The sequence below is a fragment of the Amphibalanus amphitrite genome, unplaced genomic scaffold (genome assembly GCF_019059575.1).
Source record: "Amphibalanus amphitrite isolate SeventyFive unplaced genomic scaffold, NRLGWU_Aamphi_draft 001591F_arrow, whole genome shotgun sequence".
In the NCBI taxonomy this organism is placed as follows: domain Eukaryota; kingdom Metazoa; phylum Arthropoda; class Thecostraca; order Balanomorpha; family Balanidae; genus Amphibalanus; species Amphibalanus amphitrite.
In genome coordinates, this window is record NW_024883084.1 from 93,813 (window position 1) to 107,823 (window position 14,011).

General features: G+C 49.7%; 1 protein-coding gene across 1 annotated transcript in view; it reads right to left on the reverse strand.

Annotated features, from left to right (window-relative positions):
- The window catches only part of LOC122374035 (cAMP-specific 3',5'-cyclic phosphodiesterase 4D-like), a 104,684-nt gene extending 92,147 nt beyond the window's left edge, over window positions 1-12,537 (reverse strand). Inside the window, exon 1 of the mRNA XM_043352540.1 lies at window positions 11,467-12,537. Within this exon, the coding sequence (XP_043208475.1) occupies window positions 11,467-12,149 (683 nt within the window). The 5' untranslated portion in view covers window positions 12,150-12,537. The remainder of the gene's footprint in view (window positions 1-11,466) is intronic.
- Between the last annotated feature and the right edge of the window lie 1,474 nt (window positions 12,538-14,011).

Consider the following 14,011-nt stretch of genomic DNA (forward strand, 5'->3'; position numbering starts at 1 on the left):
ACTGTAGCTCAATGTCAACTGACGCTTCCTGAATTGAATAATTTTCACGCTCAATGCGGATGCATGTGCTGTGGTTTTACCCATGTTAAATACCACTGAAAACAATGGAGTGATGTAGCAACAAGTCACTTTAATAGCCGACACTGCTATAATCGGCATCAATACTGGCCGAATTCAATGCACCGCGTTGTATTCTGTCGCCACTTTGGCGTGAGGATGAGGCCGATAAGAAGCGGTGTCATTGATCATTTTACCTGTTGGACACCGTGGTGCAGCATTTTTCGTGTAGCAGCCTTAGATCAGTGCCGGGAAAGCAGGAAGCGAGGGCGTGTGACTTGACGCTGCTTTACCTTCCCCATGTGGTCGTGTGGTGTCGCGCCGCACAGGCTGAATGTAGAAGTTTGGGGTGGAAAGTCGTGAGGCGCACCTTTCGACGAGGTGCTTTGGATAGGACATATGAGTCATCAGCGTCACCGGAGTGCCAAGCGAAGATGAGTATTCAAAATCAGCTTGCTAACTATCCACATAATCTCAGTTAATGTTAGACAAATGTTAATCCACTCAAATGTTAGACATAACTATCCTAATAGTTATGATACCTTTCCGCTGACATCAGATATGATGTCGAAAGTAATTAGAAGTAAAACACATACAATATAATTCATTATCCATTGTAAGCACGACAGTGTGTGACTGTCTTATATGTAGTGACGTAATTCAATGGCTACATTACGCTTGGATGCAATATTCCGCATGCCACGGCTGTCAATTTGAAGCAGCATAAGACGTGCGGTGAGGACGCCATCAGCATGGATTTGAATTCACGTCTCCTACATCACCTCATAACACAATAGAAATAGCCAGCACATGCGCTGTCAGAAAGCCTATAATTCTGAGAGGGCTGCTCTAAACTTCAAGGAACACAAACATCATCGAGATGACGCAAGCTGATCCATAAAACCCACAGCATCTCTTATCAACGATTTCCTAGCGAATTAATACGTGACCCGCGTTTTGGAGAAAGCAATAGCTGGGTGTCTAACTTCGCATTGTATCAGGAATGTGTACTACGAAAGCAATCGTCTACCTTGGATTACATAGTAAGCGCTGCTCAAAATACGCACAGTTGAATTGTCAGAATGGTGCCAGATAGTGATACAATCACGATCTCAAGGAAAGCTAAATGTGGAAAACATCTGTTCTGAAATGTTATAACCGATGCGAGAGCAGTTACTTTCCTTATGAGTTTCATGTGTAATTTATGTCACAAGGTCGGCCGCACCCTACATGTAGCTGTCGTATTAGACAAGTACGAAATGCGGATAAAACTGCACATAGCAGCAATTTCTGAAATAGAGTACGATAGTGCACACCAATGGATTCCAACAAGTTGTGGATATTTATATTTTATATGAACAATATCATAGATATATTTAGAAGATAAAACAAATATGTCAAATCTTGAAAAGATTGTCAATGCATTTAGAAAGCGAACAATATACCTACACACATGAAGATCAGGATATGATGCCACCTATTGTCTCACCTATGACAGCAGTCCATCTCTCTTAGGATATTTTGTGGTAAGTACCATCACTATAAAACAGTTTAGCACCCCGGTCAAAAAACCAGCTCCCTGTACCAGGCTAAATGGTTGCTTAAGTTTAGCACCACTGTCGAAAAGTAGCTCCCTGCACCGGCTTATTCACCCTAAATGGTTTAGAATAAGCCGGTACAGGGAGCTGGTTTTTGACATGGTGCTAAACTTATTACAGTGATGTAGATCAGTATCAATATGACGATTAATTCCTTTTCCCGTCTACAGCTCACCATTCACACCTAGACACGTGTACGTTTTTGGTGAGGTGGCGCCGGGGTTTTCTTATGCATCATCACCACAGCTGCCGGGTAGTCAATGTGTACCAGATGTAACATGTCAGTGACCTCGATAGAGAGCTGCGGGTTGGCACTTCCCCTCGACGAGACGGCTGTGGAATGTGGATGACACAGCATTCCCTTCCCTTAAAGAGAACACATGTGACAAGGATGTGAGGTAAAATGCATAACGAATACGGTAAGGAAAAAAAAACGCAAGGCCGTTTTGACTGGCCCACTTAAAAATAAATCACGGAAATAAAATGAACAGAACACTGCACCTTACTTTTGGCACAAAAGTGGACTCTTTGATTCGCAGTAAACGATTAACTGAAAAATGAAAAGAACAAGGAAGCGGCGAAAGGACGGAGCAAAGTGACAAATAGGTGAGCAAAGTGACGATCAGGGTCAGCTTCATCGAGCTGGCAGATAATCGAAACGACAGGATTACCGATCACTGCTACAAATTCATCACAGCGTTCACGATACTGACAAACACGTGAGTACGAGCCGATATCAGCGAGACAAACGCCCAGCGCACGTCCTCCTGGAGGAGTTGACATGACGCTCGTCATCATCACGACAGCTGCAGCGAGCTGGCCATGACAGCTCTGCGGCGCCAGCTTCCGCGACATTTAGCTCGGCGCAGAGTGTATCGATCCAGGGCCGGATCTCACCCGAGGGAATAGAGCTCCGGCACACCTGAGTGATTGTGCCTGGCCGAGAGGGGCGCGCTCGCATCTGCAATGGAAGAAAACGGTTGCTGCCTGGCCGAGAGGGGCGCGCTCGCATCTGCAATGGTAGAAACTGGCTGTTTCCCAGCCACCGGGCGAGTAGGTCGTGCCGTGCCGAGATCGCTTCCGCTTCCATAAACCTAGACCAAGACAGAAACTACGGCAGCGTTGCAAAGGGTGTAACTTGTGAACATTGTAACGCATTGCAGCGGCGTGCGGTTTGCACATTTAGACACCTCCCTGATACCATGACATAAGCCCACGCTGCATGAACACATCCACGTTTTTACAAACAAATAAAAATCGGGCCAGAACCAGGACACAAAAGGCCGCACCTTGCAGTACAGACCAATTTAAGACCGGTTCAAGGTAATCGTCAGTCGACAAAACAGATTACACGGAATTTACTTAGGGTTTCAGGATAGTTGATACTTAGTTTTCTTTTTTGGTGATATCTTGATCAGACAGTTTACATCACGCATATGGATTTGTCAGGACAACGCCTAATCTGCTGCTGGTGTTAAAGGGAAACCTTTGCAGACGATATATGCAATGACTTAATGAATAATGACGTCATCGTTGACAGCCAGTGGGGAGACTGAATGCTCACTGCTCAGCTCACCTATAAAGCACGGTGGAAATTCCACGAACCATGTCATCCATGATGTTTAAATAGATGGGGTTTTCTGAAACTCAAATTGCTGCACAATTACAAACAGGACAGTTAGTCATCTGGAGACGCTATCACAAGTAGCATTTAATAAGCGTGAAATCCATTTTTGAAACTGACGTCAATCAAAAGCCTCGTTTTAGCAAAAAGGAGGCTGTGCTACGTCACAGACATACAGGGTCTTTCATAATGAATGTTACTTTTGAACATTTAGTTAGGAGCTCTTAATTTATCAATTCCGCGTGAATTTTATATGCGTATTGTTGCAAATTGATTAGGGTTTTGTCCCAAAAAAGTCACAACGCCAATTTTCCTTCACGCAAAAGCAGAGTATAGGTATGTCGACACCAACAAAATGCATTACGGATTACGGTCGACGGACAAGTCTTCTTCCATTGGCTCTCCCCTGGGTCAACACTGAACGGGGTGGCTTACCTCAGGCTGCTCAAGGAATGCTTCTGCCTTAGGTCAGGGACAAGGTTCAAAGAGACGGCCTGTGGTTCCAGCAGGATGGTGCCACAGTGCACACCACGGCAGCTGTTGCGCCAGTGGCTGATCAAAAATTTCGAAGAGCGCGTTATCAGCCGCCTCACCGAGCGACCATGGCCACCACGGAGTCCTGACCTCTCCCCGCTGGACTACTGGTTTTGGGGAGTCGCATTGGCAGATCTGAGACAAAACCCTCCTGCAGCCATCCACTGCGAACCACAGTGGAGAGGTTTGCTGGAAGCCTGGACCCAGACGTTGTGAGGCGCGTGGTACGACACCTTCGTCAGAGGGCCGAAACGTGTGTCTTAATTAAGGGCGATACAGTGGAAAATTCCCGAGGAGCATTAAAATGGAAGTTGTGTGTGCAAAAACGCTAATGTGTTTCTGTTTCATGTGATGGTACACATTACATGAGGAACATATATGTCCTGAGAAATTGCTCTTTCAAAAGTAACATTCATTATGAAAGACCCTGTACGTGCAATGGACAGGTCCCAATGCCTCTGAAGGCCGACCCCCCTAGCCCACTCCCAGACCGTCCCCAGTCGTCTGAGCCCCACCATCGCCATCTCACCAGATCAATAGAGAAGAAATACGCCAGCGGACCAATGAGATCAATCTCCGAAATCAATGCAGCCAGACCCACACATTCCCAACACACCACACGCATCGGTCGTCGAGATTCTTCGGCCATTGTATGTAGTATGGAGTGACTCGGTAGATCTCAAGTCGGTGGAAGTCAAGGGCTCTTCTCAAGGACGAGTACATAATACCATAATCCAAGGCACTCCAGATAAACTAATCTCAGATTGTCAGCTGTTTCAAGAACATCACGAATCTCTAGGTTCATTGTAAGACGCCCGAACATGATTTACGTGGCCTGGTAGCTAGTAAATTAAGATGGATCATCCGATTTCCTCCTGAGTTTAGCGTAAGTTTGCCAGCTGTCTTGTACTCGTAAGCGTAATTGCAGTGTAATACGTGCCGGGTGGTTAGCCAGCTTAGTAACACGAGAAGCAGAGAACAATCCCGAGTAATTTACGAAACTCCGACTGGATATCGGCCCTCACACTTTGATTAGTACCTAATTACTAAAAGCCTGAAGCTACTGACAGTTCAACACACACCAAAAGTGTGCTCTCATTATTAAACAATGGAAGTCATTAGACAGTTACCTGAAATCATAGAAATCATACCTGCCAACAAGTATGATTTTGTAATTATGATTTAGCAGGAAACACAGGGAAGCTAGGCGCCCAATGTTCTCGCATTGACTTCATTATAGTCATGTCAGACAGATTCTCTAGCCAGGGAGGCATGTCTATGTTCTATACATATTTATGCACCAAGTCATCTCAGCCATGCTCTATAGCTCCCCAGGCCCAACCCTCACATAGACGCTGTCAACTGCAGATTACAAGATATCATAAAAGAAAAAGATAGACACAAGAGAGGCACAGGGAAGACACAAGAAGACGCAAGGGAGAAACATAGGAGACAATGAAGTCACATGGAGGACCAGTTGGCCCAGTGATCAGCCGGCGACTGAACAATGTGCACCAAGAATGTCCGGTAAGGCGGCGTGCAACGGTTTCAGGCCGATTTGGCAGTGACCACGATATCGTGGGGCGCGTTTTCCCTCTTCGCGTGCGCTCGCCTGTGCAAAGCCCCACGGCTCAGCTGTTGTAGAGTGCAGTGAAACGTTTGGGCCCGGGCACTGACTGTGTGACGTGTGCAGTCACTCGAACAGCAACGCCAACGCAACACCATAGATCTCAGTATACCGAGGTCCATGGAAAGACGTATGTCACGTTTGTAGACAAGGAAGATAGGAACGTGTCCGCATTCGGACGTTATATAATACCCTGAGAACCATAATGAGTGCAACATAACAGTGAATGCCAATAATTGTGGACGAGAGGTCAGTCCTATTTTGCAGTTCCATTTAATTAATTCTGACTACTGCAGATTTCCTTCTTCATCACCGACATCCTATGTTGTGCAACTGAACACACGATGTGTGTCTGCTGCATCCATGATGTAAAATGTAAATCTAGGGTGCTCAGTATCTCGATAGAATATATTTCAATTGAATACCCATAAACAAAACATTTCCTATTAGTAACGGCAAAACTATGTAGATACCAGTCACCTGGGCGTCTTTCGTTGTCATTTGTTCCATACAATGGACACCAACTCCATGGTGTGACGCCACTGAGCTTGCATTACAGCTGGGTTGAGCCCAAATACCGACATCGAACTCAACGCCTCACAATCTATCTTCTTTTCAGTCGACCTTTGAAATCAAAGCGAGACAACGGCACCATGCATCCTGATCTCAGAGAGAGCTCGTGTCGTAACTCACGTTTACCATCCGCCTCTGGTCCTGTGCTCCACCTCCCACGGATCTCACACTCTGACGCCAAACATGGACCGGTGACGGGACACCTCTCGGCACCCTCCGGAGTCACGACCTCACGGGCGACTAAACAGGACCACCAGCCGCGTTGGGTCGTTACCGCGCCTTCGGGGGTCCTCTCGAAAAGAGGCTGCGCCCTTCGCTTTGACACCCACACCGCAGCGGCGTTTCAGTCGCGGGTTATGTCAATGAGGTCAATGAAGAACGCGGTACCAAGGGCCTGGCCCTTCATGCGCCAATGCTCGTGCGCCAACGCATACCGAAAGAATAAGCTCGGGCGGGAATAGATCAGTATTGCCCCCTGCATGATGACAACATTAAAAATGTGCCAGTGGCCTGAACTCACCAGCACCACTCAACACCTCAATGAGCTGTCTGGATTCTACAAATGGGATATCTTACCAGGGAGCTGGTACTCTGCATGGATTACATCTGCATTTTAAATTACAGCGCTAAATACCTGTGAGGGTAAGAGATACGGATCACGAGGCACTTCTAGTGAACCTCCAGAGATATCTGAATGATTCAGGCTCAGCAATGAGAATATCACAATTGCCCTCTTCACTGACGGTAGAAAGGCCTACGCAACACCCCTATGACGTCATTCACTATAGAACTGCAGTCTCCCCGTTTAATAGCGCAATAATTTTACATAACAATTCCACGGATACCCCTATATGTGCTCACCCGCACTGCCTGATGCAGTGTTATTCGCCGCGTACAGTGTTACAACAATCCGCTCACATTACGTCTGTCCCTATTCATAGATGAGAGTCGTCATGATTCAGAAAAGGCGCGAAGAATCTTTGTCGTGGCTGACATTAGGTTTCCCTACCATCTTCGTGCAAAAATGATTTACACGTGACGCAGGCACCCGGCTTTGTAGGTCGGAAAACCACAACCGGAGGCCCGGAAGCCCTGGCTTCCTGGGTAATCCTTCACAAATGCCCCGGACACCAAGCGCGATCAGTACCTACCAATAAACAGAAGCTTCCTCTATAAACACTGCAATCAAAACACAGCATCCTGGATGCACTCAACGAATCTCAGTCATGAAACTGAGAAGCACCCAAAGCTGTTACTGCTACAGTTCTTATCACGTGTTAGTTTCGAGATAATTAAATCCTCTTCAGTCGGCCGATGCACCGCAAAGCTATCATCGATCAAGGGCGGCGCTCCCGAGTGACGGCTGCCTTCATCTCGGTAAGCTCATCGGGAGTTCTTTCGCTGTCCCCTGACAGGTGACCTTGCCGAGTCGCCCCCACGCACCGCCCACTCCAGTGCGGTCCAATGCGACACGCCTCAGCCAGGTGACAAGAAGGTTCCAGAGAGAACAACTCGACCGCAGCCAGAAAATCGGTGCCAAGTTCGGCGGTAGCGATCGCGACGGTGACAAGACACCAGCGATGGCATTGGCGTCGATGGTGTCGAGAGCGATGCGCTGTCGATGCCGATAGCATGACTGGTAGCTGAACGGGAGTCGACTCGCCTGCTCCCTCTACCGCTGTCAGTCCCTGTTCGCTCGTCACCGGCACCCCAGACAAAGGCGTTTAGCATAGCGACGAGACGCAGACTGGGTGGAGCTCTGTAGTCGCGCCGAGCCAGGCAGTAAACAGGACGACTAACGACCTGGGAGCGTCTGTAAAGACAGCCCCCACCAGTCACCTGAGCGCGGCGACCGGGCCGGGACGGTCTCGGGGTAAGGGCTCCGGCTCTGATGATAGCGGTCCGGTCCGCGGATGTTGCGAACGAGAACAGCATGAATTTTACATGACGCTTGCAGGACATGTGCTGGACCGCGGTTACTACGCAATTCAGAGCATAGATACATTATTTATACATTGAATCCGAGCCCTGCTATTTCGAGACATCGGCTAATCATTTGAATATCTTCCATCTACTGGCCGTCGCACATATTCCGCATAACCCAGAAATGCCTCATCATCGGCGTTCCAAATATGGTCTCACCTTCCGTGTCCCTCCCGCGGAGGACGGCGAGACGTCTTCCCTCCTGAGAGGGTCAGGGACACACGACCAGCTGGATAACGACAGCTCTCTGCCAACCCAAACAGGTGCCTAGCCGGGCCGGGCCGAGCTGTGGACCCCTCCGTCACCGCCCGGACTGAGGCACCTGGCAGCTGAGGGGCCAGCCGAGGGCGGCGGCCAGACCGGGCGCCTCAGATGTCCTCCTGAGAGGTATTCTGTCGCCACGGGTGACGCGCAGCAGGGGCTGGGACGGCCTCCGGAGTGCAGATGACAATCGGTGTCGCGTTCGTGGTTCTGCCTGCATAGTGCATACTGCGGTTGAGCGGTGAACAGTAAGTCTACGCGCTCCACCGCCGAGGATGGACGTAGGCGGAACGCATTTCACAGTCGAGAGGCAGCGGACCATCTCGTCGGGCAAAGGTCACGCCAAATTATACCACCGGAATAGCCGGGTGTGATCAGGCCAGGAAAATGCATTACGGTCCGACTCCCGTGGGCACGAGATGACTATCACTGCGCCAATGAGCGAGATCGCTCCAGTGCCAATTGAAACGAGCATAGGCACTCAGCGGCCGGCTGATCAGCCAGACAGACAGCCACACATACAAACAGCAGCTGACACCAACCATGTCAGACAGAGAGGTCAAACGAATTCACCAAACCACCCGACGAGACCACCCAGCGTAATTCGGCCAGCCTCAATAGGTCAGACCACTTCACGTCGTTCGTAGTAACTAGCCAGTCAGTCGCCCAATTGTTCGACGCTCTGTGCTCCAACCACCGATCCAACTGGTTCAAAGACATGGGATGTCCCCGCTCTGAACAAGTTCTGATCAGTGATCACGCCCTTGACCAATGAACAAGTGCCCAGCACGACTTGAGTGCACTCCGTGAAAGCGGTTGAATGAAACTTGGAAGAAGTATTGAACGACCGCTAGACACGTCCTCACGAACTAAGCACATTGCCACGGCCCAAACAGGCCCCAAACCACGTCCCTATCACGCCCAAAGCACGTCCCGTCCACGTCCCGACTACCTACGTCCTCCCCTGAGGCAGGTAAAGTTGGGGCCTCGCAAGCCCGGCGGGTAAAGTTACCATACAACGCAAGCCTCATTATACTCGAGCGCCAATCATCAGGACAATCTGCGACACTCGAAATGTTGTTGCATACGGCATAATGAGGACATTCGTCGAGTGCCACGAGGGTGGTGTGGTGAAACTAGCTGAAGTGCAGCAACGATAAAATTGTGAGCGTGATTTGTCCTAAGCACGCTCTGGTATCAATTTGACGACAGAATCAACTGCAGAACGTAATAATTGGTGTAATTTGATAAATGCCAAACCTTGTTCGATTCGTTGAAGGTGAGCTATGGCTATTTTGAGCATTATTACGAATATTTTCGTGATAAAAATGACCTTATTCTCATGATACAATGAAATGAGAGTGAAATACGACCAAGAATATCATAAATGCATAGCATTTTTGGTCTACTTTCACTCTCATTTCATAGTATCATAGACATAAAGTAATTTTTAACACTATAATAAAATGCCAAGCCGTCAGTTTTGAGATGAAAGTATGCATTGTTGACACAACCACGCCTTTGGGCTTTGCGAGTTATCATTTCTGAAGAAATTTTATCTATGACAGTTATATACAGGTTTTGCAGAGATCAGCGGCGATATAACTCTAAGTAGAGCTTTTTTCCATGTGTGCCTTGAAATGAGTAATCATTCGTAAAATTTCTCCAAAGAAGCCATACCCTGTAGCTTGTCAAAGCAAAACGAAGGATAAAATTCACCATCCGAAGAAGACAAGGAAAGGTGTACCATGGCATGAAAGGCTTCGTGAAAGACTCATCGTCATATTTCATTTGTGACAGATTGGCACGCCTCTTGCATTTAACCCTTCACCCAAATAGCTGAAAAGCGTACTTCAGCAACGTATTATGGTAATCTTTATAGCCGCGCTGGTCTCAACGAATACTAGAGTGACTCGTAAACTCGATATATGACTGTGAGGTCCATACGATGAGCACTTTTGTCTTAGTGCCGCTATCAACGTTTTCCTTTTACGGTTCGGAATGTCTCGCTCCATCAAAAGAATGGCGGGTAAATATGCGCCTTATGCTTATCAACCGCTGTGAGAAAGATTTCATCCATGGAGATCGACGATTCGGCATGCAAGGGTTCCAATGAGCCAAATGCAATGGCTAAATTCATAGTCATAGGCACACTAATTATACAAACGTAGTTATAATTTTGCGTAAGCACAATGCCAGAACTAAAAGTGCAAAGGCACCTAAGGCTTGTGTCTTGTGATGTCACTTTTCGACGATATCCGAAGTCCTACCATTCAATGTCATCTTATCATATGTTATTCTGTGCGTAAAAAAACTACACTGATACACTGATAAAGTCCAAAACCACTCATGTTTTAGGACTAACAAAAAAATCAGTTTTCCTAAGAAGTGGTTTGTACACCCTGTTTAAAATGGCTAACATGTCATGTGACTGAAAATCGGTGATTTAGATGACAAACACAATCAGTAAGTAAAAATTAACGCCTGAAACACAAGCGGCAGTGATAAAAACGTCTTTTCCGTGTTCTAGCAAAACAATGAGGGATTGTCACATCACTAATCCAGGCGATGAAAAGCGGTTTATAGCACCCTCTCTACCAACAAGCTTATCGTCACCACTATCGGCTTCTAAACACAGCTCTCCTAGAGCAAACACACTCAGCTGTGGGTCGGAGAGGAGCAGCCATATCTCAGAATCATGCCACCCGCATAGGTTACCGACTAAAGAGACTGGCGTGACCGACTGCTATCTCCCAAAGTTCAGTCTGCCTGTGCATTTGAGTCATGTGTGCTGTGCGTGCCAGGTAGATACGCCAGCGTTATCCACACTTCTTGCTTACAGGAAATGATCCTGGCTAATTATTAAATTATTGTGGATGGTTGGACGGTCTTTCAGGAAGCCAAGAGCAGCATTACGGGCGATTGCATCAGCACTCGCCATCTCTAGCTTTGCACAGCCATCGAAAAATGGGGACGGTCCCTGTGCCAGCTCCTTTGGATGCAACAAAAGCACTTCCACCTTGCCAAGTCTCGCGACAAAAGCAAGTGACTTCTTTCATCCCATTCCTCCATGACCACCTTTGCTCCACAAATATCCACGGCAGAATTATTGGACTTGTCAAATCCCTCTACACCTCAGTTCTTCACCAAGCCACCCTCCCTCCCCAGTCAGCGCCTGTCCAGCTCTCCCCGCGGCGCTGCCCACTTACGGTGATGTCGCGGAGAAGGGTGACCAGACGTCCGACACGCTGAGTAGCGGGATGGTCAGCTTGGGCATACGGATCTGTCGTCCGCGCCGGGTCTGTACAGTGACCATGTGCCGGTTATGGATGGCGTCCCAGGCGGGCCGGTCGGGCCAGGCCGGGCCGCGGTCACCCTGCCAGATGTGCGGCGACACGATGCGCAGCGGCCGCGACGGCAGCTGGTGGTGCTGATCCAGCTGGTGCTGCAGCTGCAGCTGCTCCAGCTCCACGCCCCGCTGCAGCGGCAGCGACAGCTTCCCGCGCCCCTCGGCCGGCCGGCCCGACCCCGAGGAGCCGTTCTCGGGCGGCGGCATCAGCGCGGGCTGCGAGCCGCCGCCCGAGGACAGCTGGCGCTCCAGAGAGGAGGCGCTCGAGCTGGACATGGTGCTCGACACGCTGTGGTGCTGCACCACACCGCTAAAGTGCTGCTCAGCGAGATGGCTGGCGGCCTCCTCTGACACGTGGCGGCTGAGCGGCGGCGGCGCTCCTGCCAGCTGCTGCATGCGTGCCGCCCGCAGCTGCTCGCGCTGCGCGTGCTCGCGCAGCCGCTGGATGGTGTGCCGCGCGCGCGGAGACGCCAGCGGGTGACTGCTGTCCTGATCCAGCAACGACGGGCTGGAGGTGGAACGCAGCTTCGGCGGCCACTCCATGCGGCTGGAGATTACTCACACAAGAAACCGCTGTTCTCCACTCACTACAACACGTCCACAACTCAGGTTCACTGGCGCACCGTCCGCCTCGGCGCTGCGTCACAATAAGTCCCGTCCTCTGCGCTTCTGGGGCTCCCCGACACCTCTCGCCGGTTCGGCTCTCAAACGGCTCACTCGGCGCTCACTGGCCGTCCGTCGGCACCGACGACTCACTTCTCGAGGCGTATTTTTATCGCGGCACGTGCGTATCGGCCCGCGGTACACGGGGAGCGGGTGCGGCGCGCGCGACGGCAGCGAACCTCGGCGCTTGTCTGAGCCGGCGCGGCCGACAGCGAGCCCCGACCGAGCGCTCCGCCAGGCGGCGCTAGCAGCGGCGCACACGACGGCAGGCCAAACGGTACGGGGGACAGGCGAGCATTTCCGCATGCATATGGGCCGGGCGCTGAAGATGGAGGGGGAACAGAGCGACCGAAGTTCCGATACAAGGCGGGCTTGTAGAGAGGAAGAAAAAGAAGTTGCATGAGGTTCCAGGGTTCATCCCAGTCAGTTGTTTACCGTTGAAATGTTGTTGGGTAAAATGGGCAATATTCACCCGACTACTGAACCAAAGCTCACTGAGGTAGCGTTACAAACTCATGGACCTGACACTGGCATGGGCTGAGCAGACCCATAAGAAACTCCGAGCCCCACAGCGCGTGCCGCAGCTACCACCAGCTACCCTTCGGCCTTCCCCTTCCTGTGGGAATTCACAGCTGCTCCGCCCGCGAGTGAACACGTCAGAAAAAAAACTGTGCAGGTAGCACCAGCCATCCTTTGGTGACACGGCGACTCGGGCTAGACGCTATTGATCGCGGAGAGTTGTCCTCACTTCATCCCCAGAGGCTGTCGGAATAACAGCTGCAGATAGCTGGCCCGTCGAAATTCAATCTGCACAAAAATCAGATGATAAAGCTCTCAGGGAAACGGACAGAACTCCCAGCACGGTGCCTGCGGGGACTGCCAGGCACCGGCACAGTTCTTCCCCGCTGAGCAATGTGAAAGAAGAAGAAAACAATGCCATGGATGTGACAATATCACAAAACTTTGATGCATAAGGTCAGCTGACGACGGTAATTTACCGCTGCCATCGGCCAACGTATAGATCCTCGCCCGCGTCAATGAATATTTCAGAGACTCATAGAGTTCTTACCCGGAAGCAGACGATACAGCAGCATGTTCGACTCTGCCCCGCCGCCGCAGAACGTACCTTCTGAGCTGAATACCCCGAGGACATCGATTCCACTGAAACTGATGGAGCAATATCGCATGCCAGTGGGTACCGGAAGACACAAAGCGATTGGATTCGATAAGTAACAAATGAAGGCGGTGTTTGCGGCTTGACCTTTTATTAGGAAATTGCATGTGAATTGATTTGGCTTCATTTTTATTCAGCATAACCAATAAATGTAAGGGTATATAGTTACTGTATTGTAAAGAAGCAAATGCATAGCAATTGAACAAAATATTCTGCGCTTATTCTGCCGGGTTGCCAGAGTGGAATTCTCAGTTCCAGCGAAAACTACTACCTATCTTCTTTCAGAGAAGGCCGTTATCCTAAAAACGCACTCTTCCTGAGATTCGAGGAATTCAAGTTCCTTTGATTAAGCATCCCGAGGTCGTAAAACTAGAATGCCGTCCTGCATTTAGGTGAATAGGTTTCGCCGAACCAGCAGCAGGTCTAGTGGGAGCTCATATGTCTGAACTCGGACCACCGCTGGCAGCTGAAGGCTGAACTCACCCAATGAGGACATGTATTTTATATCCGTATTTCCTGAAGGAGAGTTTATCTAATGAACACAGCGATTTTAACCCGCGCCCGGCTG